The sequence below is a fragment of the Sorex fumeus genome, unplaced genomic scaffold, assembly GCF_029834395.1.
Source record: "Sorex fumeus unplaced genomic scaffold, SorFum_2.1 ptg000128l, whole genome shotgun sequence".
In the NCBI taxonomy this organism is placed as follows: domain Eukaryota; kingdom Metazoa; phylum Chordata; class Mammalia; order Eulipotyphla; family Soricidae; genus Sorex; species Sorex fumeus.
Window position 1 is genome coordinate 15439713 of NW_026606185.1, and position 23599 is coordinate 15463311.

The window sequence follows — 23599 nt, forward strand, 5'->3', positions numbered from 1 at the left end:
TAGAACTTGATTCCTCAAGGTTCTCTCAGTTTCTAAAATATTCAAGAAATATTTCACAAAGCAAGTTTTTGGCAACATGCTTCCACTATTATGTAATATTTCATCAAATCCTGGAAATAATGTTACTTTACTACTCTTGAAGCATTTATTGCTTATAAATCTGACATTTACGCTGAGTCAAGTTATTGAACGCTTTGGAAATGTTAATAAAAGGCAATTTCTAAGAACAGGTAGACACTCAAATTTGCTATTTTTAATTATGTAAAATAAGCATTTTCTTTTCTACTCTGTGGAGCCAATTGTTACTTAGTTCTCTTAATACACTGTGTTCCTTTGGTTCTCCCTGCTTTCTGTTCGGGAAGCCATCCTGATCTGTCCGTCCGTACCTCATTTAACAAGCTGAATGTCAGTGTTTTGTTTGCTGTCTCGAGACTTACTCCCAAGAGTCTTTTCCTGACTTTTTTAGGAAATTCAGTGTGTTCATGTCTTTGCTGTCAGTAGCACTGGAATGAGGGCACTAATTTTAACAAGCTATTTTAAATTGTGTGTTTGCATAGATACCGTCCAGTTAGCCAGCAGCCAACCACATGGAGCTGCCTTGGTTTCTATGAGCGCCACACCTGAAGGTGCTCAAGGGCTCCTGCCTCGGTACTCAGTGCTAGCCAGCAGTGCTTGGGACTAGGACTTCTGGGCGTGGAGCCCCCCCACACCACCACCACCACCACCACAGGATCGCCAGTCTTGCACTCCAGCCCTTTGAGCCCTCTTCCTGGCACCATCTCCCCTCCAGCCTAGTTTGTCTTTGAAAACACCTTCATTTAGTCTGGCACAGAGTTATATCACATAATAAATCTTGACAGAATTATTTTAAGAAAATACTGGTGGCTGGAGGGATAGTACAGTAAGTAGGGTGTTTGTTTGCCTTGCACATGGTTGACCCGAGTTCAATCCCTGGCATCCCGTATGGTCCCCAAGCATTACCAAGAGTGATTCCTAAGTGCAAAATCAGGAATAATCTCTGAGTATTGCCGGGTATAATGCAAAAAGCAAAAAAAAAAAAGAAAGTTACTGGGCTTAATCTCAGAAGCCATATATAACTGAACTACTTAGGCTAACTTTTTGTCCTAAACGGTTAATCCAGCTGTATATTCATTCTAAAGTGAAATTGGAAGCACGTCACTGATGTTATCATTTCACTTAGTTTATTCATACTACATGAAAGATGTGTCTTATTTTTTTTCTTTGATTTCAGAATGTTTCATGACTTAATTTCCTAGGCCCACAGTCATAAGTGAAGAGTCATAAGGATATGATTGTAATTGCATGGAAACACCAGAGGAAGCAGAAGACTCTGTGGGAGAAACTGCTGAGTCCCCTCTGGAGCTCTTTCACCTATAGTCTCTCAGGAGACAGTACTGTTCTCTTCTTATAAAGAATTCTGTCTCATCAATTTTCAGAACATACTTTGATTGTTTTGAAAGTATTTTGAAAGCTTTTGTGTCACAGTTAATGCAGTTTTTACTTTTGGTATCTTGCATTGACTGTTAAACAGCTCCAGGAAAAATGGGTATGCAGGGGGCTGGAGTGATAGCACAGCAGGCAGTGCATTTTGCCTTGCATGTGGCTGACCTGGATTTGATCCCGTAGGATCCCAAGCACCGCCAGAACTTAATTCCTGAGTGCAAGGCCAAGAGTAAAACCTGAGCACCACCAGGTGTGTCCCTAGAACAAACAAAAAAAAAAATAGAAAAGGGAAGCAGCTATTAAAATTGTAGTAGTTCATAATGGAATGTAGTACAATGTTTTAGTCAAAAGAGGTTACTATTTGGGACCAGAACGATAGTACAACAGGTAGGGCATTGACCTTGCATGCAGCTGACCTGAGTTGAATGCCCAGTATCCCATATGTCCCCCAAGCACCGCCAGGAGTAATTCCTGAGTGCAGAGCCAGGAGTAAATCCTGAGCATCTCCTTGTAAAAACAAACAAACAAAAAAATGTGTTTACTTTTTAAAAACTTTATTAAAAGGTTGAAGGTTGGACACTGAGTAAATTTGTTATCACTGTTTTTTTGCTGCCTAGAATACTAAATTTTAATCTGCATGCCATGGTGAAGTTAATAAAGTACTTCAAAACCCAAGAAATAGTTTTAGAGTGGAGTTCATGCCCAATTCAATCAGCCCAATCATTGGCTGAATAAATAGCAGTACTCCTACATTAAAAAAAAAAAAAAGAAATAGTTTTAGATACTGAGTAGCTTTTTATTTAGATTCATTTTGCATATTTTCTTAAACTCCTCACATAACAGATGAAATCTTAAAACATTTTACCCCATTTAGTTTTTATCCTCACTAAACTACTCATTATGCTAAGTTTTAAAATCACTCATTTTTATGATAGTAAGAATTTGAGTCCATGGCACTGGAGCCTTATTATAGCAGAGAGGGTGCTGGCCTTGCATGTAAGTGATCCAGGTTCAGTTCCTGGCAACCCACATCCCTTGAGCACTGCCAGGAGTAATTCCTGAGTGCAGAGCCAGGAGTAACCCCTGAGCACCACCAGGTGCTGTCCCAAAAGCATGAGAGAAAAAAAATGGAGTCCCTAAAAGCTGTTTTATATTAATGTGCCAGTGCTTGAAAAAGAATTTAAGAATTTGAAGTCTAGTTCTTGTTTATAAAATCTTCATTAAGATACTATGACTCATAATGATGTATAGGTAGTGATGGTTTCATACATATGTGATTCCAACACCCTAGCTCTACCACCAGAGGACTCAGTAAAGTTTGATTTCTTCAAGTTGCAGCAGAACTTCATTGTTTACAAATACTACATGTTTTTATGGGCTGGAGCGATAGCACAGCGAGTAGGGCGTTTGCCTTGTACATGGCCGACCCGGTCGACCAGAGTTCAATTCCTTCGCCCCTCTCGGAGAGCCTGGCAAGCTATCGAGAGTATATCACCCGCACGGCAAAGCCTGGCAAGCTATCCATGAAGTATTCAATATGCCAAACACAGTAACAAGTCTCACAATGGAGATGTTACTGGTCCCACTCAAGCAAATCGATGAACAACGGGAGGACAGTGACAGTGACAGGACATGTTTTTATGGTTACACGAACAAAAGGGAAAGAACAAATTAAAATACTAGTGCTGTGTAGTATGCTTGCAAATGACATTTTTGTACTAAGATTTAAAAAAAAAAATAGGTAGTTTTTTGAACTATTCTTTCAGAGAACAAAATGAAGGTGGCTTTGGGGGCCAGCCCTTGCAGACTGGATGCTTCATGCCCAGCAGTGCTGTTCTGCCTCTTACTCTGCATCCTCTCCGCTCGCTCTTGTATATGTGGAGACACTTATCTCAAGAATCATCTTTGCTTTTTCTTTGCTCACAGATTTGCCTGTGTCCTTTTCTCCCTTTCATACTTCTTAGGAAGATGTTCCCCGTTCACCCATAAAAGCAGTGTTCTTGAGAAGCTTTCTTTATCTCAGAAAGACATTGTTCTTCTCAGCTACTTCATCCCTTTGCCCTAAACCTAAAAATATGCATAAATGGACAGCAGGGAGGAAAAACTGCTTAAAAATTCCTCGCTCTTGTCTGCATGACGGTTATATTTTTTTATCCATTTTTCTTTCATCACACACATCCACGGCTCAAACACACTCCCCTCAACTGATAATCTTCATATCTGTCTCTCGTGGCCAGCTAGTTTTCCATAGACATCACCACCTAAACTTTAGCGTAGATGCCCTACTGAGCCTGTCTGAAGCAGAACTTTGCACTTCTGGATGGTCATCCCTGCCTTGTTGTAGTGCCAGCATGCAACAAGTGTTCGAGTCTTTGAGTGTCATCACCTGTGTTCAGTGTCTTACGTAACCTGGAGATTCTTTTATTCCTGCCTGTATTTCCTCCAACCCATTTTCTAGACTGCATCAATTGGTCTTTCAAAAATAACACATCAAAAACTGTAATTCCTTTAATTCTGCATCATTTCCCATAGCCTGTGGGATCAATTCCAGAGGGGTTTGGTATGGAATTCACTGGTTCCTGAATTTTTCTGCCGTATCCATCATTTTCTTTTCCTAGACATGAAAGAAGTCATTCTGTTTTCCCGAGAAGGCTGTGCCTCTTCTACCACTCTGACCTTTGCATCTGCTGTTGCTTCTTTGAGTACATTTGCTGCTCTTTTGTCTCATGATCACTGCTTCTTCTGGATGTAACTCAAATCGTTAAAGCCTTTCTGTTTCCATTCCTTTTGGCTTGCTTCCTGTGTTCAGTGTGTACTTCCTTGCTTACCACTCTCACAGTTATTTGCTTATGTGTTTAGACCTCTCTCTGTACCTAAATACTAATCTCACAAGCAAGATCTGCATCTTATTCACATATGAATCAATATAGATTTCAGTTCCTGGCTCCTAGTAGGTGCTCAATCCATGTTTGTCAAATTTACTTGAGTCAGATAAAATTTGAGGGGATAAACATTAAAAACTAAAACTGTCATGCCTGAGTTAAAGTCATGAGTACAGTGCTTTAACAAGTACTAAACTTTAGAAATTTGTCCTAATTGTTTACATTATGACATTACGGGAAAATCTTTGGGAACTGCAAAGTGTGAAAGAAAAAATATATCTTTGTGTTTACACGTAAGCAGATTTTAATATATTTTGTGAGAGTAGATATTTTCTGATGAAGTATACTGTTTTTTCCTTTTCTTTTTATGTAAACAAATGTGTTTTTAGCTTTTAGCATATCATTTAAGCAGAATGGCAGCACAAGTCCTAAAAATCAAATAATTTAAGAATTTTACTTAAAATCTACTGGAGGATTTATCTTCCTACTATTTTTCTGTAGCTTTTAATTATTGAAATCAACATGGTATTGTAGAATCCCAGGATTCTTGAATGTTATCTTCTCCAACTAATATATTTTCATATCTAGACTTATGCTTCACGGATGTGTACCTCTCTGAATACAGACCCTCTGATGGAAAAAGAAGCATTATCTGTAACATACATAAATCACTCAATTTGAATGGATTGTCTATAAGTTTTAATACTTAGCTTGTCTAAGTGCTTTTTTGGACGATGTTTCATTGACTTTTTTTCAGTAACTTTCTTATACTTTCATGTTTTTCCCCCAAATGAAACAATAAAAGGATCAAAAGTCAAGAAGTGCCAGAGGATGTACAGATCAGGCCTGAAGATGATTGTTCCGATCCCTTTGTGGATAATTCCAGTGTCAAACTGGAAAAAACGATGGAAGAGGATACTGAAACATCTAAGAAATCTCCAGGTGAAATAAATGTTCCAATGGACAGCTCTTTACTTTGTACTTTGTCCTCAGAAACTCCTCAGGAAGCAGCTAGTAGTGAGAATGATAAAAAGCCTGGTAACCCCAGCTCACAAGATTCCGCTGTCTTAGATCAGGAGTTGTACAACTCCTTCCATTTCTGGAGGACTCCTCTTCCTGAGATCGATCTGGATATCGAGCTTGAACAGGACTCTGGGGAAAAATGCAGCCCAGAGCACCCTGAAGCATCGTGTGAAGTCACTGTACCAAGTATTCCAAATATCCCCATGGCCACCCGAAAGGAACTTGAAGAAATGATAGAAAATCTCGAGCCCCATATTGATGACCCAGATGTCAAAGGTATGATGAAGCATCACTCAAGTTCTTGATTCTAAATATATTGTTTTCTGGCATTGTCTCCTAGAAAAAACTACCTTTTATATTTTGGTGTGTCTTTTTTTTTTTTTTTTTTTTTTTTAGGAAAATTAAGCTAATTTTCCTAGAATTTCATTTAAGATGTGGTTACCTCTTTATTCTTAAGTAGCATATAATAGATTTGTGTTAATTTACAAATCACTCTTTAATTTTCACTGTATTTTCACTGAATAGAGTTTTCAGTAGAACATCCTATTAATCTTTCACGATAGATTATCTTTTACAAAAGTCCTGTGGCTTTACTTTTAGTTTTCTATATTCTGTGGCTTTTTAAATGACAGATTGTGTTTGATGGTACAGCAAGTACTGAATTCTCATCTCCTTATGAGAAATGAGACACAGAAACTAAGAATTTAGACCTTCTTTTAAGGGTGTTCAACAGCTGATGTCTTGAAAAATATTTGACTCCAGTTTTCAGCTTTTTGTTTAAAATACATTTTAATAATATTTGACAAGTTTTGTTTATTTGCTCTAACTTCAGTAATTATAATTCTACATTTGTTTTTGTTTTGGGCCACACCCAGCTGTGCATTGGGCTTAATCCTGGATTTGTGCTCAGGATCATTCCTGGTTGGGGCCGGGTCAAACCCAGGCTGGCAGCATGCAAGGCATGTGTGCCTTACCTAGGGTACTCTCTGACCCCTGTTTGTATTTCTTACATAGTTTTCTTATGAAATAAAGATTACCAGCTATGCTTTAAGCCTATTTCAGGAACTTTCATTGCATTGTATAATTTGCTAGTCCTCTGCCACATGATAGGTACTTTAATAAGTACCCATTGAAATTTGAATAAGCAACATATAAAATTCTTTTTTTTTTTAACAAGTAAGCTGTAAGTAATATGCATGGTTTGCTTTAAAAACAACTTCACATGCATGCAGGCTTCAGGATATCAGAAGAAGCCTAATACTATTGGACTGAACTTGTACTGGGGATTGGGGCAGAATGATAGTACCGTGGTTCGGGTGCTTGCCTTGCATACGGCTTACTCTGGCACCTCATAATAGTCCTCCAAGCCTGCCAGGAGTGGTCCCTGAATGCAGAACCAGAAATAAGCTCTGAGCACTGTCGGGAGTTTCCCCCCACTACTAAACCCCCCTCCCCCCACCAAAAAAAAAATTGTGTCATGGGCTGGAGAGATGGTACAGGAGCTAAGACGCTTGCCTCACATGTGACTGCCCCTGGTTCAGTCCCTGCCATTGCAGAGGGTCCTCTTGAGTACCATGAGGAGAGATCCCTGAGCACTACTGGGTATGCCGTTTCCCCCCCCCCCCCCCCCCCCCCCCCCCCAAATAATCAGTACTGTGAATTTGCAGACTTCTGGTAAATTTAAGTATCAAAACTTAGTCTGTTCTGTTTCCCATTTATCTTTTACACCTGATAGTGTTTATGCTTGTCCTGGTGTTCTTTTCTCTCGTGAGGGCAATACTTCACAGCCTGCTCACTGTGACTCGTCTTGATTGTGAGTGAAGTATTTCCTCAGGCACTCAGAGACAGCTGCAACAGACCTAGCAAAACCCCCAGCCTAAAGAACAGGAAGGGCTGAGTGGTGCAACAGAAAGAGGGGGCTGGGGAGGAGTGGTGTGGGGAGGGGTGTGGTGGGGTGAGGGAGCGCGGCTGAGGCTGCATGACATGAGCTTTGGATTTCATTGAAATCTAAGGTCATGTTTGACTTTCCTTAGTGGTGAATGTTGTAGTGCACTTTGTTAAAGGGTGTCTGAGCCTTGTGCTGGGTTCAGTCCACAGTGCTGCAGAAAGAGGGGTATATACCGTAATACTGGGTGTCTTATATGGCCATTGTGAGCATTCACTGTCATTGTCATTGTCTTCCCATTGTTCATCGATTTGCTCGAGCAGGCCCAGTAGCATCTCCATCCTGAGACTTGTTACTGTGTTTGGCATATCAACTACGTCACAGGTAGCTTGCCAGGCTTTGCCATGCAGGCGAGATCCTCTTGGTAGCTTGCCAGGCTCTCCAAGAGGGGCAAAGGAATCGAACTCGGGTCGGCCGTGTCGGTGGCGTGCAAGGCATGCGCCCTATTTCTTTCAAACTGTCAAAAATATCTACCTGGGGCTGCAGCCACGTACAGCATGTAGGGCTCTCGCTTTGCACGCAGCCAGCTTGAGTTTGATCCCGGTACCCTGGTGCCAGCAGCGGACAGTGGGTTGGACACTTGCCTTGCACACAGCCAATCTCTGGCTTCCCTTGGTCCCCCGAGCACCACCACAAGTAATTCCTGAGTGCAGAGCCAGGATAACTCCTGAGCATTGCTAGGTGGGTGACCCCTCCCCCCAAAATGATGCCCCGGTACCTCGTGGTCCTTCGGCACTGCCTGGAGTCACTCCTGAGTGCAGAGCAGGAATGACTGCATGTGACCTCCTCCACCGGCAGAGTCTGCCTTTGTGGGCGGGGCTGAAGGGGTGCCCCTCCAGTGGTGTTTGGGGTCCAGCGACCGCTGCTCCCCGTACCCCGCCCTCAGTGCTGGGGGGGACCGAGTGCATGGTGAGCACGCGGCCTCGGGCTGGCCCAGCCCAAACAAATGCCTGCTTTTAAATTTATTTGGGGGGGGGGCATGGGGTACAGGGAATCAAACCTGCTGCTCCTGCCTACAAACCCTGTATTCCAGCCCTTCCCTTTGCTGTTTCCCTGATCCCAAAATACCCTTTTCAGAAGGTCGACATTTAACCCAGGTTGGAGAGTTTTGATCAGAGACTAAATTGTGGTGTTTGTAGGTCTTTCCCCCTTGTTTTGGATAGATGGGTGGGCAGTTTTTTTCCCTCCCATTTTTTGTGGTAGTGCTTGGGATCTGACCCAGGCCTCACACGTGCAGAGCAGTGCTGCTTTCCTGCCCCTGGGAAGCGTTCTTCCAGGGTGAGTCCCTTGTCTGCAGAGGAACCTTTCAGCACGGTGGTCGCTCTCCGTGATGACCAGCGGGGAGGGGCAGGGATGCAGTGCCAGCACTGAACTTGGACCTTGGCCATTTCAGAGCATCTGCTCACAGGCCTGGGTTCCCTTTGGTTCCGTTTTGCAGACCTCTGCACCATACTGCACTCCCCCGGGGGCGTGTCCTGAGGAGCTCTCTCAAGTCATAGGCACTCTTTGCTTCTAAGGCTTTGTTTGCTTTTTAAAGTCTTGCTCATGTAGCTTTTACCATCCTCAAAGTAGTGATGCTTTTCTTTTTTCTTACAAGTTTTTGTCAAAAAAAAAAATAATATATATATATATATATATATATATATATATATATATAGTGTTTTCAGGGTCTAGATTGATATACACCTGTCAGGAACAAAGAAAAGAGACTTTACATGGAAGGCCAAAAGGGAGCCAGGGTGTCCACATTCCAGATACTAGGAGAGTGGAGGCTTTTCTGGCATCATTCAGACACAGTTTCCAAGGGCTGGAACGACAGCACAGTGGGTAGGGTGTTTGCCTTGCACGCGGCCGACCTGGGTTCTATTCTCGGCAACCTTATAGTCCCCCAAGCATCTCCAGGAGTGATTCCTGAGTTCAGAGCCAGAAGTAACCCCTGAGCATTGCTGGGTGTGACCCAAAAAGAAAAAAAAAAACAGTTTCCAAATCCCAGGCAGTTGAGATTACTAGGTGGCTAATTCTGATTGACCTTGAACAGTGACTGCGTTGGATTATTGCAGCAGCTTGATTTATAATGGCTGCATCATACATAGCAAAAGGAAAAAATGCCCAGATTCATAGATTAATTCTTTCCAATTCAGACCCGGCAAACAAATTCGACCCTTTTCTTTGCAGGGTGCTCCTGCACGTGTGTGATTTGCCAAGGATCGTAGGAGCAGCCCCGCCAGCTCATTGTGGGGGTGGCGGATGCCCAGTAGGCGTTGAACTTAATACGGAACTTTCACACAAACCCCTTCTAATGCATTTTATGGGAACAAAATGTTTTAGCCCGTATGCATTGTATAGGCTGGAGCGATAGCACAAGGGTAGGGCATTTGTCTTGCACGCAGCCAACCTGGGGTCCATTCCTCCGTCCTTCTCGGAGAGCCCATCAAGCTACTGAGAGTATCCTGCCCACACCAAGAAGTCTCACAATGGAGACGTTACTGGTGCCCGCTTGCGCAAATTGATGAACAGTGGAAGGACAGTGCTATGCACTGTACATTCTCTTTCACTACTATTTGAATTTAATATGGGGAACTTAAAAGAAGGAGGGGAGCTAAATGATTAAAGCCCTTGTTTATGTTGAAGCTGAAATTCTACGAAGGATCAGGATGAGTTTCATATGTTGATTTTTTGTGATTAAATACCTTGGATTTTTTTAATTTAGCAAATCTAATCCTATAAAACCTCATTCTCCATAATTAACTCTCTATAGGTAAATACCTAATATAATGTAGTAAATTTATTAAATTTATAAATGCTGTAGCATAGTGACAGCATATCTCAATGGTTGGCCACTGGTTGCTTTACATTTTTAAGTACACTGGGGACAACTTACTGATTTTTTGCAAATTAAGTTAAGGGAGCAGAGAGAGACAGTTGTGTGGGGAGGGTATTTGCCTGGCATGTGGCCGACCCAGGTTCAAGCCCCAGCATCCCACATGGTCCCTCAAGCCTTGCCAGAAGTGATCCCTGAGTACAGAGGCAGGAGTAACCTCTGAGCACTGTCAGGTATGGCCCCAAAATAAATTTTTTTGCAATAGCACAGCGGGTAAGGCATTTGCCTTGCATGCAGCCGACATGGCCGACCCGGGTTCGATTCTTCTGCTCCTCTCGGAGAGCCCAGCAAGCTACCAAAAGTATTTCACCTGTACAGCAAAGCCTGGCAAGCTACCCATGATGTATTCAATATTCCGAAAACAGTAACAAGTCTCACACTTTGTTGTGAGACGTTATTGGTGCCCATTTGAGCAAATCTATGAACAACGGGGGGGGCAATGCAGTGCTAAATAAATTGAAGTTACTCTATTTTCAGCACCCAGATAGATCATTATTCGAAGTTATACTAAGCGCCGTATCTTGCTAAATTTCTTATTTGGGAGAGTGGAGGGATGCTTTTCATTAGTTTTAATCCCTTTCGTAAAGAAGGTGCAGTTCGAAACCTCGACATCTGCTGCATGCTAGCGTTTGGTGGTCATTTCTGTTTGTTGCACTTACCATGAGCCATTGGAGTTTGGTGTTTGGGACAGATCACTAATCTCACATTTAGAATGAAATGCAGCAGAACTGGGTTAAGGTTTGAGATGTTAAAAATTTAACTGCAACAAAAATCTTTGTAATTACCGTTGTTTTATATTGGCAGGGTTTGTGTGGCGCTCTTCTGCTAAAATAGCTTAGTAAGTAAGCCTTGTCAGTTTGCTTCGCGCACTACCACAACATAGTTCACTTACTCTGAAATTGACTCTTAATCAATTGGGGGTCCCGCCTAAACTAGATAGAATTCTCTCCTCTTACTAACGCAGAATAATGTACAGTAGTGGATAAACATCTTTAATCTCGCGAAAGCACACCGTTTTCTCCTTTTCCTCTTGGAGGACTAATGATTCACCATAGCAGCGTCCTCCCCGGCAGAGCCACCGCTCACCTGCCTCTCCCGTTCTGCCCGCAGCACAAGTGGACGTGCTCTCGGCCGCGCTGCGTGTTTCCAGCCTGGATTCCTGCGACGAGGCCGGCGATGCAGAAAAGAGAAGAGACGCGCCAGACGAGCTGGTCGCCGATGAGCTACCCGACTGTCAGCTGAATCATGACTCCTCCGTGCCTTTGATCGGCGATGCTGTGGAGGTAACACACTCAGCCGCGTGCCTGCCCCGCGAGAGCTGCGCCTCGGACCTTCTTCTGCTGGGGATAGTGTTGTAGCCGGCCACTGTAGTCACTCGCTAGTGTCCTCATCCTGTCTCTGTGACTCTGTCCTGTTAGAAGTGCTTGGACAAGAGGAGCCCAGTCCTGTCTACATGACGAGCTTAGAGTAGCCGCCATGCGAACGTAGCTCCCTGCAGTGAAATAGTCTTACTGGAGACAAAGCCCTTTGTCAAGAATCATTAACTCTTCCCTTTTCTTTTCGGAGAGGTGCTTTGTTTCTGATCGGACCATTTCACTGCAGCAAGCAACACAGTATTCTGAGCGGAACATCGGGACTTGAGGCCAAGTTGCGGAGGGCCAGTGGCATTATCTGGAGTCTGGAGAGTGAGGGTGGGTACTGTTCCCGCATCGTCTCTGCCGTGTCCTTGGAGCTGTTCTGTATCAGCCTCCCAGATCCCTGCTGCAGCCCAACCAGGCCAGCGACATTTAGGGCCCCTAGTCCCTTCCCCTGTCTGTACACAAGCAGGGAGCAGTGTAGCGCTGATGGCCAGAAGCAGGTGATGAGTCGCTTCAGGAGAGAGGGCGCCTGCATCATGTCGGGCTGGCGAGAAGGTCCTTGCACGCGTGGGGGTTTCTCTTGTTTTCCGTTAGAGTGGTTAGAAGTCAGGTTTTTAACAAGTTTTGTGTAAATGCTTCAGTGCTTCCTAATGAAATCTTGACCACTTAATGTCATTGACAATTTGAATACTGTGGCTTACCTGTGTTTTAAAAGGTGCTTTATTTTTCTTTTGGACTCTCAAGAGAGAAAACGGATGAAACTGGGAATTAATAATTAGGAATACTACTAATAATAAAAGCATATGACAGCCCGTGCCTCCAAAATAGTTCACTAAAGTACCCTCTAAATACTTTTGCAAGCAATTTTGAAGTTACTTCTAAATTTACTTTTTAATTACATTCATTCTGGAATTCATTTACCAGCCTGTTAGGTTTGATATAGTCAGTGGAAGTTAGTAAAAATTGTTGCATATGTTTATAAACTTTCAAGAGAAAACAGGAGAATTTATACGTACTTATGTGTCCTGGCACTCTCGAAAGGTAAGTAACTTAGTCAAGATAGCTCAGTGAGGGAAACTTAAAGCCAGACCAGCTCTCTAAGTCAATATTTTTTCCTAACAGAATATGGACTCCACTCTTCGCTACATTCACAATGATTCAGACTTGAGCACCAATAGTAGTTTTAGCCCTGATGAGGAAAGGAGATCAAAAGTACAAGTAAGTAACCAGAGATTTCTCGCTTGTGTGGTTTACCGTCTGCTTTAAGACTGTTTCTCACCAGGTCTCGCCCTGATGTGCGGAGGGGTCTCATTTTGTTGTTTGTGCAAGTTCATACCAGTCCCTCTCTGTCTGAGAGAAGCCCCCACCATTTGTTCACGCCTAGTATGTTTCTTTATACCCACAATAAAAAGAGATCATTCTGTATCTGTTGAAAAAAAATCTTTCTACAGGAGTGTTAGTATGTGATAGTTTTATACTTTCTTTTTTGTCTTCTCTTCTTTTTTGGAAAATCATGCTATGTTATGCTCCATGATGAGAAGGGGCTATACCCAGTAATTCCGTAGGTGCTGATAGCTTTAGCTATATTGTGATGTCATAAACTGCTACATGTATTGTCCTTATCTGAGCATGTTGTTTGCTTCAAGATCTCCTACGTCAGGCTCTGGTGTGATCCATCTTTATTTCTTCTGTTAGTTAAAAATGGAGCTCGGGAACCAGAGAGACACAGGCACTAAGGCCCTTGGCACTGCACACAGCTGACCCTGCTTCAGCCACCAGCACCACGCCGAGTCCCCTGAGCACAGCCAGGAGTGACCCCAGAGCTCTGCTGGGTGTTACCCAAAAACAAACATTTTAAAAATGGAATCAGTATTCTTAGTATTTTCTCCACTTGGGCACGTTTTAAGTAAATACATAGATTATGTCATGCCATGAAGTTGAATTTCAAGTTTATTTCACACAAATGGGTTATATGTTTTCTATGTGTATGTGTATATACACACAGTTTACATTTGTGTAGGTTATTGCAGAGTTTCTCCCTAAAGGCAAGTGGCTTATTCCCTTGGGCCTCTGTCCCCCGCAGGGTGAAGAGAGCTCTGCCCCGACCTGCGGCCCAGGGGGACGCAGGGGCTGGCCCTTACAGCAGGAGTGGTGTCCATGTTGGCACCTTTGAGCAGCTGCAGCCTATGACCCCAGCTGTGGAGCTCACCGTGGCCTGAGCAGCCGCGCCCACGTGGGGCCCAGAGTCACATCCCCAGCACAGCCAGGAATGTCTCCTGTTAAAACAACATGTTGCTTATGGCACATGTGCTCATTTTACTCCATTTATAAGTCACTTATAATCAGCCACACTCACTGATTTTTTTTTCTCCTATGGGTGTTTTTATTCATTTATGTGTATGTTTCCTTGGCGTGTTTTTCTTAACTCTATTTCCATTATTAGAAAGTTGGTATTTTGAGATTTATTTTTTTCTTTTACTATTTGAGATGGCATGTTATATGCTTACATTTTAAAATGTTTGTTGTGCCAGAGAGAGGGTACAGGAGGTGAGGTGTTTGCCTTGCTCATGACAGTCCTGGTACCTACATGTGGTCCCTTGAGCACTGCCAGCTGTCACTTCTGAAAACAGATACAGGCAGAGCTCCTGAACACTGCCAAGTGTATCCCCATCACCTCCCCCAGTAATAAAAATAAAGCTTGCCTAATCTAGGCTACAGTACCTCAGAGTGCTTACTGTCCACTGTCCTTTTTTCTGCATTAGGATGTTGTCCCTCAGGACCTCTTAGACCAATATTTATCGATGACCGACCCCTCCCGCGCACAGACTGTGGACACAGAGATCGCCAAGCACTGTGCGTACAGCCTGCCTGGCGTGGCCCTGACCCTGGGCAGGCAGAACTGGCACTGCCTGAGGGAGACGTACGAGACTCTGGCCTCGGACATGCAGGTGAGCAGGACATGGAATGTGCATGGGAAACAGGCAGTGTTACCTTCCCAACAGGACTTCCGTTCCTGTCCTAACAAGTGCTTACAGTCAGAGAAACGTGGGTTCCGGAGAACTTAAAGCAACAGCACGGCTTTCCTGTAAATGACCTGAGCCCAGGCTGGCCCAGACAGCCCCAGGACAGATGCGCAGCTGCTCCAGGCCTCACCCAGGCAGATTCGCATCTGGTCATGCCCACCGTCCTGTCTCCTGCTGTCTGGTCCCGAGTGCCACAGCCTGGGAGAGGGTCTCTGTCAGCTCTGTGTGAGCGACACAGCTCAGTCGGCGACCCCAGTCATCACAAGAGCGACCTCAGAGTGGGAGGGAGGACCTTTCTGTTCAGGGTTTCCTTTCCAGGACTAATAGGGACAAACACCTGTCCTCAGTCTTTCGTGACACCAATTTAACAGCCAGGTGGGGTGTGTTGTGACCTAAGAGAAGCTGTGGGGTATGGGGCCAGATAGAGTGTAATGGCAGCTGGGCTGCCCAGAGAACACCACACGCTCCACCCCCCGGCCACGCCCTCATCTCAGAAAGGAAGTGGTGCTAGTCTGTGCGGGGACCTGCAGCTTTCTGGCAAGTTTGAAAAATGCATAATAGCCATTTAAGGCCTAGTGTTTATTTTTACTTACTGTCCTATTTGATGTTTTTTGTGATTAAGCCAGATATAAATTTGCTCTCATATTTTGTGTAAAAGTTTAAATCTAAGTGCTTTCCACTTATTAATGCAGTTATTTTTGCTTCTGCAGTGGAAAGTTCGAAGAACTCTCGCCTTCTCCATCCATGAGCTTGCAGTCATTCTTGGAGATCAGTTGACAGCTGCAGATCTGGTTCCGATCTTTAATGGATTTTTGAAAGACCTTGATGAAGTCAGGATAGGTATCCTTAAACACTTGCATGATTTTCTGAAAGTAAGTATTGATTTCTTTTGTATAAAATTTTAAATACCAAAATACCACTGTAGGTCTAAAATTTATTTTCAGCTATCACCAAGCATCTAATGCAGATTTCTTTATGGTCTGTATATAAAATATGTAGCCACGAGTCACTGGTGAGATGTAACTTTAAAAAGAAATAGTCCAATTTTTAGATCAGTTTGATTAGTGTCATTTTATTTATTTTCTTTTTGGGTCGCACCTGGTGATGCGCAAGGGTTACTCCTGGCTCTCTACTCAGGAATCACTCCTGGCAGTGCTGGGGACCATATGGAATGCTGGGAATTGAACCCAGGTTGGCTGTGTGAAAGGCAAACGCCCTACCTGCTGTGCTTTCTCTCCAGCCCCATTTAGTGTCATTTTAGTTTAAAAGTAATTGTGCTACGTTTGGCTTGTAAACTTCCAATCATAATTACACCTCTCTGACTTTGGGGGTGGTTGAGCCATAGTGGGCGGTGCATGGGGGCTACTTCCAGCTCAGCACAGGGCTCCTGCTGGTCAGGGGAAGTAGCTCTAGACCTGACTAGATCTGACTCCAGCCCTGGAGTTTCCCTGTACAATTCACCCCCCTCCCCTCCCAACCCCTGAAATTGCTGAATTCTGGAGAGAATTGTGAGGTAGTCAAAGAACAGTATGCACTGGGCCTCAAGCTCAGTTCCTGGCCCTGTGTGGTTTCCCTGATGCCGCTGGCCCAAGCATTGACTGTTGTGCCTGAATTGCCCAGCCTGCTTGGGAGGCATCCCCCCAAAACTGCAGGGATTAAATACATGTAACAAGTGGTTTGAAAGCCTGGAGGTCTCTGTGGCACTCCGGAGGACAGAATTCCCCTCTCCCTCTCCCTCTGAGAAGGAATCTGTCTCAGGTGAACACAGACTGTACAGATTGTTTCCTCTGGGAAACTGCAGCTTCGCAGACTCTGGCCTAGAAACGGACTCTTAAAGAGTCCTAAGGTTTGAGGTACCAAAGTATTGATCCCGGTGCTGTTCACAGAAGTGCAGATACCTGTTATAGACATTTCAATTCGACTTGTGCAAATATTTGCACAAGTCGAATTGAAATATCTATCTAAAACCTTTCTGGGTTTACCCTTCATTCAGAGCATTGTCAGGAATTGCATTTTAACCCTGAGTGTGCTGGGGCTGGCGCAGCAGTACAGCTGGTAGGGCACTTTCCTTGTGGCTGACCTGGGTTCGATCCCTGGTATTTCATATGGTCCCGAGCTTACCAGGGATTCCTAAGCACCGAGCCAGGAGTAAACCCTGAGCACTGCTGGGTATGACCCAAAAAAACAAAAAAGATAAAAGAATCTAACTCAAAGATGTGTGGCCACAGGGCATTAAGTTCAAATCTAGACTTTGCTTTCAGTGTCATTCTTAATTTTTGACATACAGCTCAGTTTGTTCTAATCACGTGAGTTTAGGGAATGTTTTTCCCTTGTTGACTATAGATACTTTAAAATATTTATAGGACAATTATTAGGTTGTTTTTTTTTTCCCCCACTCCAAAAAATACTTCTTGAGCTAAACTTGCTCTGTGCATCCCTGTGCCGCCCTCTGGCTCACAGATGTAAACAAGAATGCCATCGCCTTCAACAGGAGTTCTTGGGTATCAGAGTTAGGAGCGCGGTGGAAGGTGCTGAGTAGTGCTCTGCCCAGGACACTGCAGGCACAGGAAACAAGCAGCTTGAAAGTAAATTGGGATTCTCAGGAAAAAATCAGCTGACCAGTTCCTAAAAAATTAAATGCATCTTCCACACCTCCTCTACAAGAGTTGACTTTATCATTTGTAATTGTTTGAAACAGTCTAGTAGAATAAAATCTATGCCTTATTCTAGTAAATTGTTTTTAATTTCCTTTAGCTTCTCCATATTGATAAGAGAAGAGAATACCTTTATCAACTTCAGGAGTTTTTGGTGACAGATAATAGTAGAAACTGGCGCTTTCGAGCTGAACTGGCTGAGTAAGTCCAACAGCAGGGTCTCAGATTATGTTTTGGGTAGTCTGCCTCGCTTTATCTTTTCTGTATTTCTTTATTGCTTGTGTAAATTCAGGCATTGCTCACTTTAATTTGGGAAAGAGGGGCCTTTTGTCAACAGTGCTTAGGAAACACCAAGTCCCCTCCAGCAGTCCATGGCCCACCCTGCTGGGGGCTCAGTGCCTGGCCTGAGGGTTCAGTGCTGCCCGGACCCTGGCTCAGGGGCTCCTGGGGTGCCCGCCTAACCCGTGCGGGCCTCACTCCCTTGATTAGCTCCAGCCCCATCTCTTAATCATTTCACATTTCTTGTAATGTCTTTTTGGCAGTGAATTTTCTTAGCTTTTTTTTCTTTTCCCCTTTTAAAAAAATGGTAAAATAATTACATATTTGCCATTGGTGATAATGTAGTCACAGTTGTGTGGCCATCACAGCTCTCAGCCTACATGGAAACCCAGATGCTTGGCCCTGAAACAGCCTCTCGGTACCTTCCATCACCTCAGCACAGTTGGCATGACCCAGGGTAGTCTGTGTATTCTCATACTCCAGATTTTTCGTATAATTGAAATTGTACATTTACACTATAGCATTTATCAGTACTTCATTCCTTTTTAATTTTAAATGTATAGTACTCCATTATATGATTATATTCACTTATCAATTATATTATTTCTTCTTTTGAGTTGTTTTACCACTTGGCTTTTTTGTGAGTTGTGCTGATTGTTCACATCTTACTCTATTTGGGCATTTATTGTCGACTTTTGGGGGCTGCCTTGGGCCATCCATGGCTATGCTGGCACCGGGGCCCCTCTCCCTGGTAAGCTTAGTCTTACAGTCCAGATCTTTGAGGGGGTAGAGAGGGCAGATAAGAGTGGGAAGTTTGGGGCCACACAGTCTGGTGTCCAGGGATTACTCCTGGTGAGACCCAGGGGACCCTATGGAATGGCGGGAATCAAACCCAGGTCATCATGTGCAAGGCAAGCACCCTGTACCCCTGAGTTCCCGAGGCCCTCCCGCCCCCGCCTCTGTACAGTGGAGAATGGACGCTTCCTCTAGCTCAGTATCAATCCCTACGAGGTGGGGCGCAGAGCTTTCAGAATTCCTACCATGTGTTCAGGCCTGCCCCTCCTGAGCAAAGCCAGTGTCAGTGAGGGCTCTTAGCTTAAGACACTTGATTGTCCCTCCTGAGGCTGAGAGTTTTTTCACTGTGCTCCCAGTTGTCCTGGGAACGCAGTGGATGGGAGCCAGGGAGATGTGCCCCTGGCAGACAGACCACCCTGCACCTTCACCAGCAGCTCAGAGCTGGACTTTGCATTAGAGAAAGACTTGAGGAGGTGGGCACGCTTCCACCCCGTCCCCACTGCCGGCCAGCCATCCTCCAGTCCCGGGCCTCCTCTGCCTCCTGACCCTGATGTCCTGGGGAAGGCCATTGCCAGTGTGTGGAGTTTATACTGTCAAGACAGTGATTTTGTGTCTCATTGCTACAGAATTTAAAATCATATTTGTTAGTTTGCTTCCTGTGATTATGACTGATTTTTAAACATAAACACAGGTAGAAGTCATTTCTGTCCCAGGTGTACCTGTCATATGAACCTGGTGGGTGCTGGAACGGTCAAGTTCCAGTCATACATGGAACAGGCGCCCTTAGTGACTGGGTGTATTTGGAAATGCAGGTTTCTCAGTGATTTCTAAACAAAGGTTATGGGGGAAAATGGGTTCCAAATGATTGTGGTTGGAGATTCTAGCTCAAGCCCCAGAAGACACTCGATTTCACACAGTCTGCTTAATTTACCTGCCACAGGAACGAGCTGCTCCTAGAAGGTGCTCTGTGGTTTAGATGCATTTCCAGAACAGCTGGGGATGTCCCTGCACACCAGTCCTAATTAGTTACCAAAATTGTATGTGATTGTCATAAAATTTCTCTGTGTCCAGGCCAGAGCAATAGGATAGCAAGTATTTGCCTTGCATGCAGCCTACCTGGGTTCGATCCCCAGCATCCCATATCCCCTGAGCACCACAAGGAGTAATTCCTGAGTGCGGAGCCAGGAGTAATCCTGAGCATCTCTAGGGTTACTCCTAGAAAACCAAAACCAAAAAAAACAAAAAACCAAAAAAGAGAAAAAGTTGTCCATGCCCAATATTACAGTTTAGATGATTGCAGGCTGTTTCCCATAGTCTTATTTTTTATTTGTAATGCAATTTTAATTTTTGCAATTCACTTTTGCAGACAGCTGATTTTGCTTCTAGAATTATATAGCCCCAGAGACATTTATGACTATTTGCGGCCCATTGCTCTGAATCTTTGTGCAGACAAAGTTTCTTCTGTTCGTTGGATTTCCTACAAGTTGGTATGTGTTGGACCTCCGTTGTCGAGTAGCACACTTGTAGAATCTGAGGGGAAGTTCCTCCTCACCTCTTTATTCTGCCTTAGGTCAGTGAGATGGTGAAGAAGCTACACATGGCCACACCACCCACATTTGGAGTGGACCTCATCAATGAGCTTGTGGAGAATTTCGGTAGATGTCCTAAGTGGTCTGGCCGGCAGGCCTTCGTCTTTGTTTGCCAGGTAAGCAAGGGTGCATCATTTGTGACATAGTCTCTGTGTTGAACTGTGTTTCTTCTGTCACAGCTTCTCCGAGCATTGGGGGCCAGGGAGCAAAGCCCAGAGGGCTGGAGCACCTGCTGTGCGCAGCAAGCCAGCCAGGCCCAGCCCAGCACCACAGCTCCGAGCTAGGAGCATCCATCTAGCTGCGTCCTCTGGCTCTACGGGGTTCCCTGAGGGGGCTCTCGGGCACTTTAGGAAGCAGCCATCCCCAGTGCTGTCCACTAGAGGGCAGTCGGGGTCGTAGCTCATAGTGCAGAAAGATGACTAAACCAGCAGCACCCCAGGTCTCCATAGCTCACAGACCATGCAGTATGCATGTATATGTGTATGTGCTTTGTGATGTCCTTCTTGCTTTGCATTCCCAATAACTTGGAATATTGAAGCGCATTAGGGGCCAGGGCGGACGTAGCGTGTATAGGGCCTTTGCCTTGCACGCGGTTGACCTGGGTTCAATCCCCAACACCACGGAGAAGGGTTGCCTGGGCCTGCCAGGAGTGATACTTGAGCACAGAAGTAGCCCTGAGCACTACTGGGTGTACCCCCTCCCCGCAAAAAAAAAAAAAAGTGGGGGGCAGTAAACTCAATAGCATTGGGTTACGGGAAGATTAACGACTAAAGTGCTCATTGGACTGGGTGGGCAGCTCTAAAGCATCATTCCTTCCCACAGACTGTCATTGAAGATGACTGCCTTCCCATGGACCAGTTTGCTGTGCATCTGATGCCACATTTGCTGACCTTAGCAAATGACAGGGTTCCAAATGTTAGAGTGCTCCTGGCGAAGACGTTAAGACAGACTCTGCTAGAGAAAGGTGGGTGACTGAGGCTCGGGAGAGGAGGGGTGGTTTGGAGCCTGCCTGAATGGATGAATGTCTTGAGTGGAAGTTGGCTGTGCTCATAGAAATCATCTGATCAGAGACGGCCCTGTAAGCTGCTGTGGCTCTGAGAGGGGCACAAGAGTACTGAAGAGTGAGGAAAGGCAGTTTCACTCATCACTCTTGCTGTTCTTAATTTTAATACAAAATTTGTTTTATAAATTGAACAGTCACTTAGGATTGAAACCTAAATTGAAAACTACCTTTGATACACCCACCTTGTCTTCTCCTACTGCATGTGGGGCTAAGAGGCGTTTTGTTTTTCTCATTTTTATTCTTTGGTAAGAAGACAAATACCCCAGAGTTTGTTTTGCTACAAATGATAAATTCATCTAGATTTATCGTTTTACTTATAATAACCTCTGGATACCTAATAAATACCTGTTGAAAGGTATGAACTAAACGAATGTAGCACCACAAGAACTTTGTTGTAGACAGTATAGAATATGGGTACATACTGCTTTTTGCTTTGGAATCATTTAAGTGATTCAGAATTTAATAGATTTGAATAGAAATAGTGAAGTAGAGAAGATTCTGGTGTGGCTGTATCAGGAGTGCTTTCCCACTTACTACGGTCAGTGATACAGCAAAGTTTAGGTACCAGATATGTGAGTCAGTGATAAGAGGTCATGCCTTGCATGTGTGAGACCATGGGTGCATGGAATTTATATATGGTATAAAACTTTAATGGTATTATCACTTTATCAAGATAGATTAAGTACATTAATATATAAGTAACTGACTTAATGTATTTGAATTTTATTTCATTTAAATGTATTAAATGAATGCCATTGATCACTATAGATTTAGGCTTATATACGTGGTTGAAATGAATCTGTCAGTTAACGTTTTCATGTAACGTCAGTCTGGATGACCGGTCTGGCCTGCTTGTGCTCCCTCACCTGTGATCTGCTCTTTGTCTCCAGATTATTTTTTGGCCTCTGCCAGCTGCCATCTGGAGGCGGTCGAGCAGACCATCATGGCTCTTCAGATGGACCGTGACAGTGACGTCAAGTACTTCGCCAGCACCCACCCTGCCAGCACCAAACTCTCAGAAGATGCCATGAGCACAGCGTCCTCGACCTACTAGAAAGCATCCCCCTCGGGGTCTTTCCTGCTTCCCGGAGAGCCGAGCTGTGGCCAGTCCCTGCAATGTGGCCGGGGACAGCTTGGGGAGGAGGAGGGACCTTCCTTTCTTGCAGACTCAATCGCAGGCGAGTTGCCTCCAGGACACCAGGGATTTCAGAGTCAAGAGAAAGTACAGTAAACACTATTATCTTATCTTGACTGTAAGGGAAAATAATTTCTCAGAGGATTATCCTTGTCACCGAAGCCTTAAATCCTTCCGTCTTCCTGACCGAGTGAAACTTGAATTGGCAGAGCATTTCCGTACGGAAGGGCTGAGATTCCCGGAGACCTGCATTGCTTTCTCCTGACTCCGCACCGGTAGCATCCTCAGAGCCAGGAAGGGAAAGACCTTCAGTATTAGTCCCGGCCGTGTCCGTGCGGCGAGGCCTGCTGGGCCGCTGCCCAGCACTGCCTCAGTGTGAATAGTTTTTGACATATATAAAATGGGAAAGGAGGTTTTTTTGGTTTGTTTTTATCCTAAGGGCTTGATGCTAACACTAAAGTAGAATCTGGTTTTAACTCTTAAATGCAGCATATTGCTGTCCACATTTCCAGAATGTTTGCTGAGTATCCGTGTTCTGATTGTTTTCATGCTGGTCATGACCTAAGGAAATGCATTAGCACGTCCACTTTCTGTCAGGCGCTTTTAACTGGATCATGGTCGGCTCTGAAGTGGTTTTTCCTTCACTTACTGTCCTATCTGTGACCACTCTCGAGAGTGTCGCAGCCCTTAATCATGCTGTTCAAGACTGTTCTGGCACAAGTTCTCTTGTCCAAATAAAATTTATTACTAAGATCTATACAGAGATATATATACACTTTTCTGATTGTTTTCTGGATGTCTGCAAATAAATGCAATTTGTGACCTGTATTAATGATTTAGTATAAAATGGGGAACCTAGATTAAAATACTTATCTTTTAACTAGTTTAATGATTTCTTTGAAATATGCTAATATCCCCCCCTCCCCCGGGCCTGTCCTTGGCAGACAGGCAGGATGCTGGGTGTGACTCCCACCCCACCAAGCCTCCATCTCAGCTGCAAAGTGGGAGCACAGGAAGACCTGCCCCCCCTCCCCCTGGGGCCATCTTGCAGTCAGTAAGATGCTCTATCAAGGTGTTTGTAGCCATATGCTTGTGCCACTATGCAGAGCTGGGCTGCAAGGCCTTGGCCTCTCTGCTCCCTCTGCTGCTTCTCCGGCCTCCGTCTGTCTTGCTGCATGGGGACCCAGCTGCATGAACCACCTGCTTCTGTCCAACGGAAGATCAGCCTTTGGTCTCATGCCAGTGATTATGCCCTTGTGGCCAGAGAGCAGGAGGGGGCACCACGGTCAGTGCGACAGGGTCAGGGGGAAGCCGCCTGGTGCTGAGCACAGCCTCATGGTTCAGGTGTTTCTACCCGACATCACAGTTCTGAGTTGCATTAGAATAATGCAGCTGCATTTTCAAAACACAGCAGTAAAAACACATTTGGAGCCAGGAGTTAAAGCACTTACTTTGCATGCAGCTGACCTAGGTTCAAACCTGACACCACATCAGATCCCCTGAGCTCT

General features: G+C 44.5%; 1 protein-coding gene across 4 annotated transcripts in view; it reads left to right on the forward strand.

The window, feature by feature from the left end:
• Nucleotides 1-22919, forward strand: part of PPP4R1 (protein phosphatase 4 regulatory subunit 1) — a 49686-nt gene extending 26767 nt beyond the window's left edge. For all 4 annotated transcript variants that reach the window (XM_056138138.1, XM_056138140.1, XM_056138139.1 and 1 more), the window contains 10 exons: nt 5152-5645; nt 11306-11478; nt 12676-12771; nt 14316-14501; nt 15287-15448; nt 17331-17431; nt 19671-19791; nt 19875-20009; nt 20716-20857; nt 21847-22919. In XM_056138138.1, the coding sequence (XP_055994113.1) occupies nt 5152-5645; nt 11306-11478; nt 12676-12771; nt 14316-14501; nt 15287-15448; nt 17331-17431; nt 19671-19791; nt 19875-20009; nt 20716-20857; nt 21847-22010 (1774 nt within the window). In that variant the 3' untranslated portion in view covers nt 22011-22919. The remainder of the gene's footprint in view (nt 1-5151; nt 5646-11305; nt 11479-12675; nt 12772-14315; nt 14502-15286; nt 15449-17330; nt 17432-19670; nt 19792-19874; nt 20010-20715; nt 20858-21846) is intronic.
• The last annotated feature ends 680 nt before the right edge of the window (nt 22920-23599 follow it).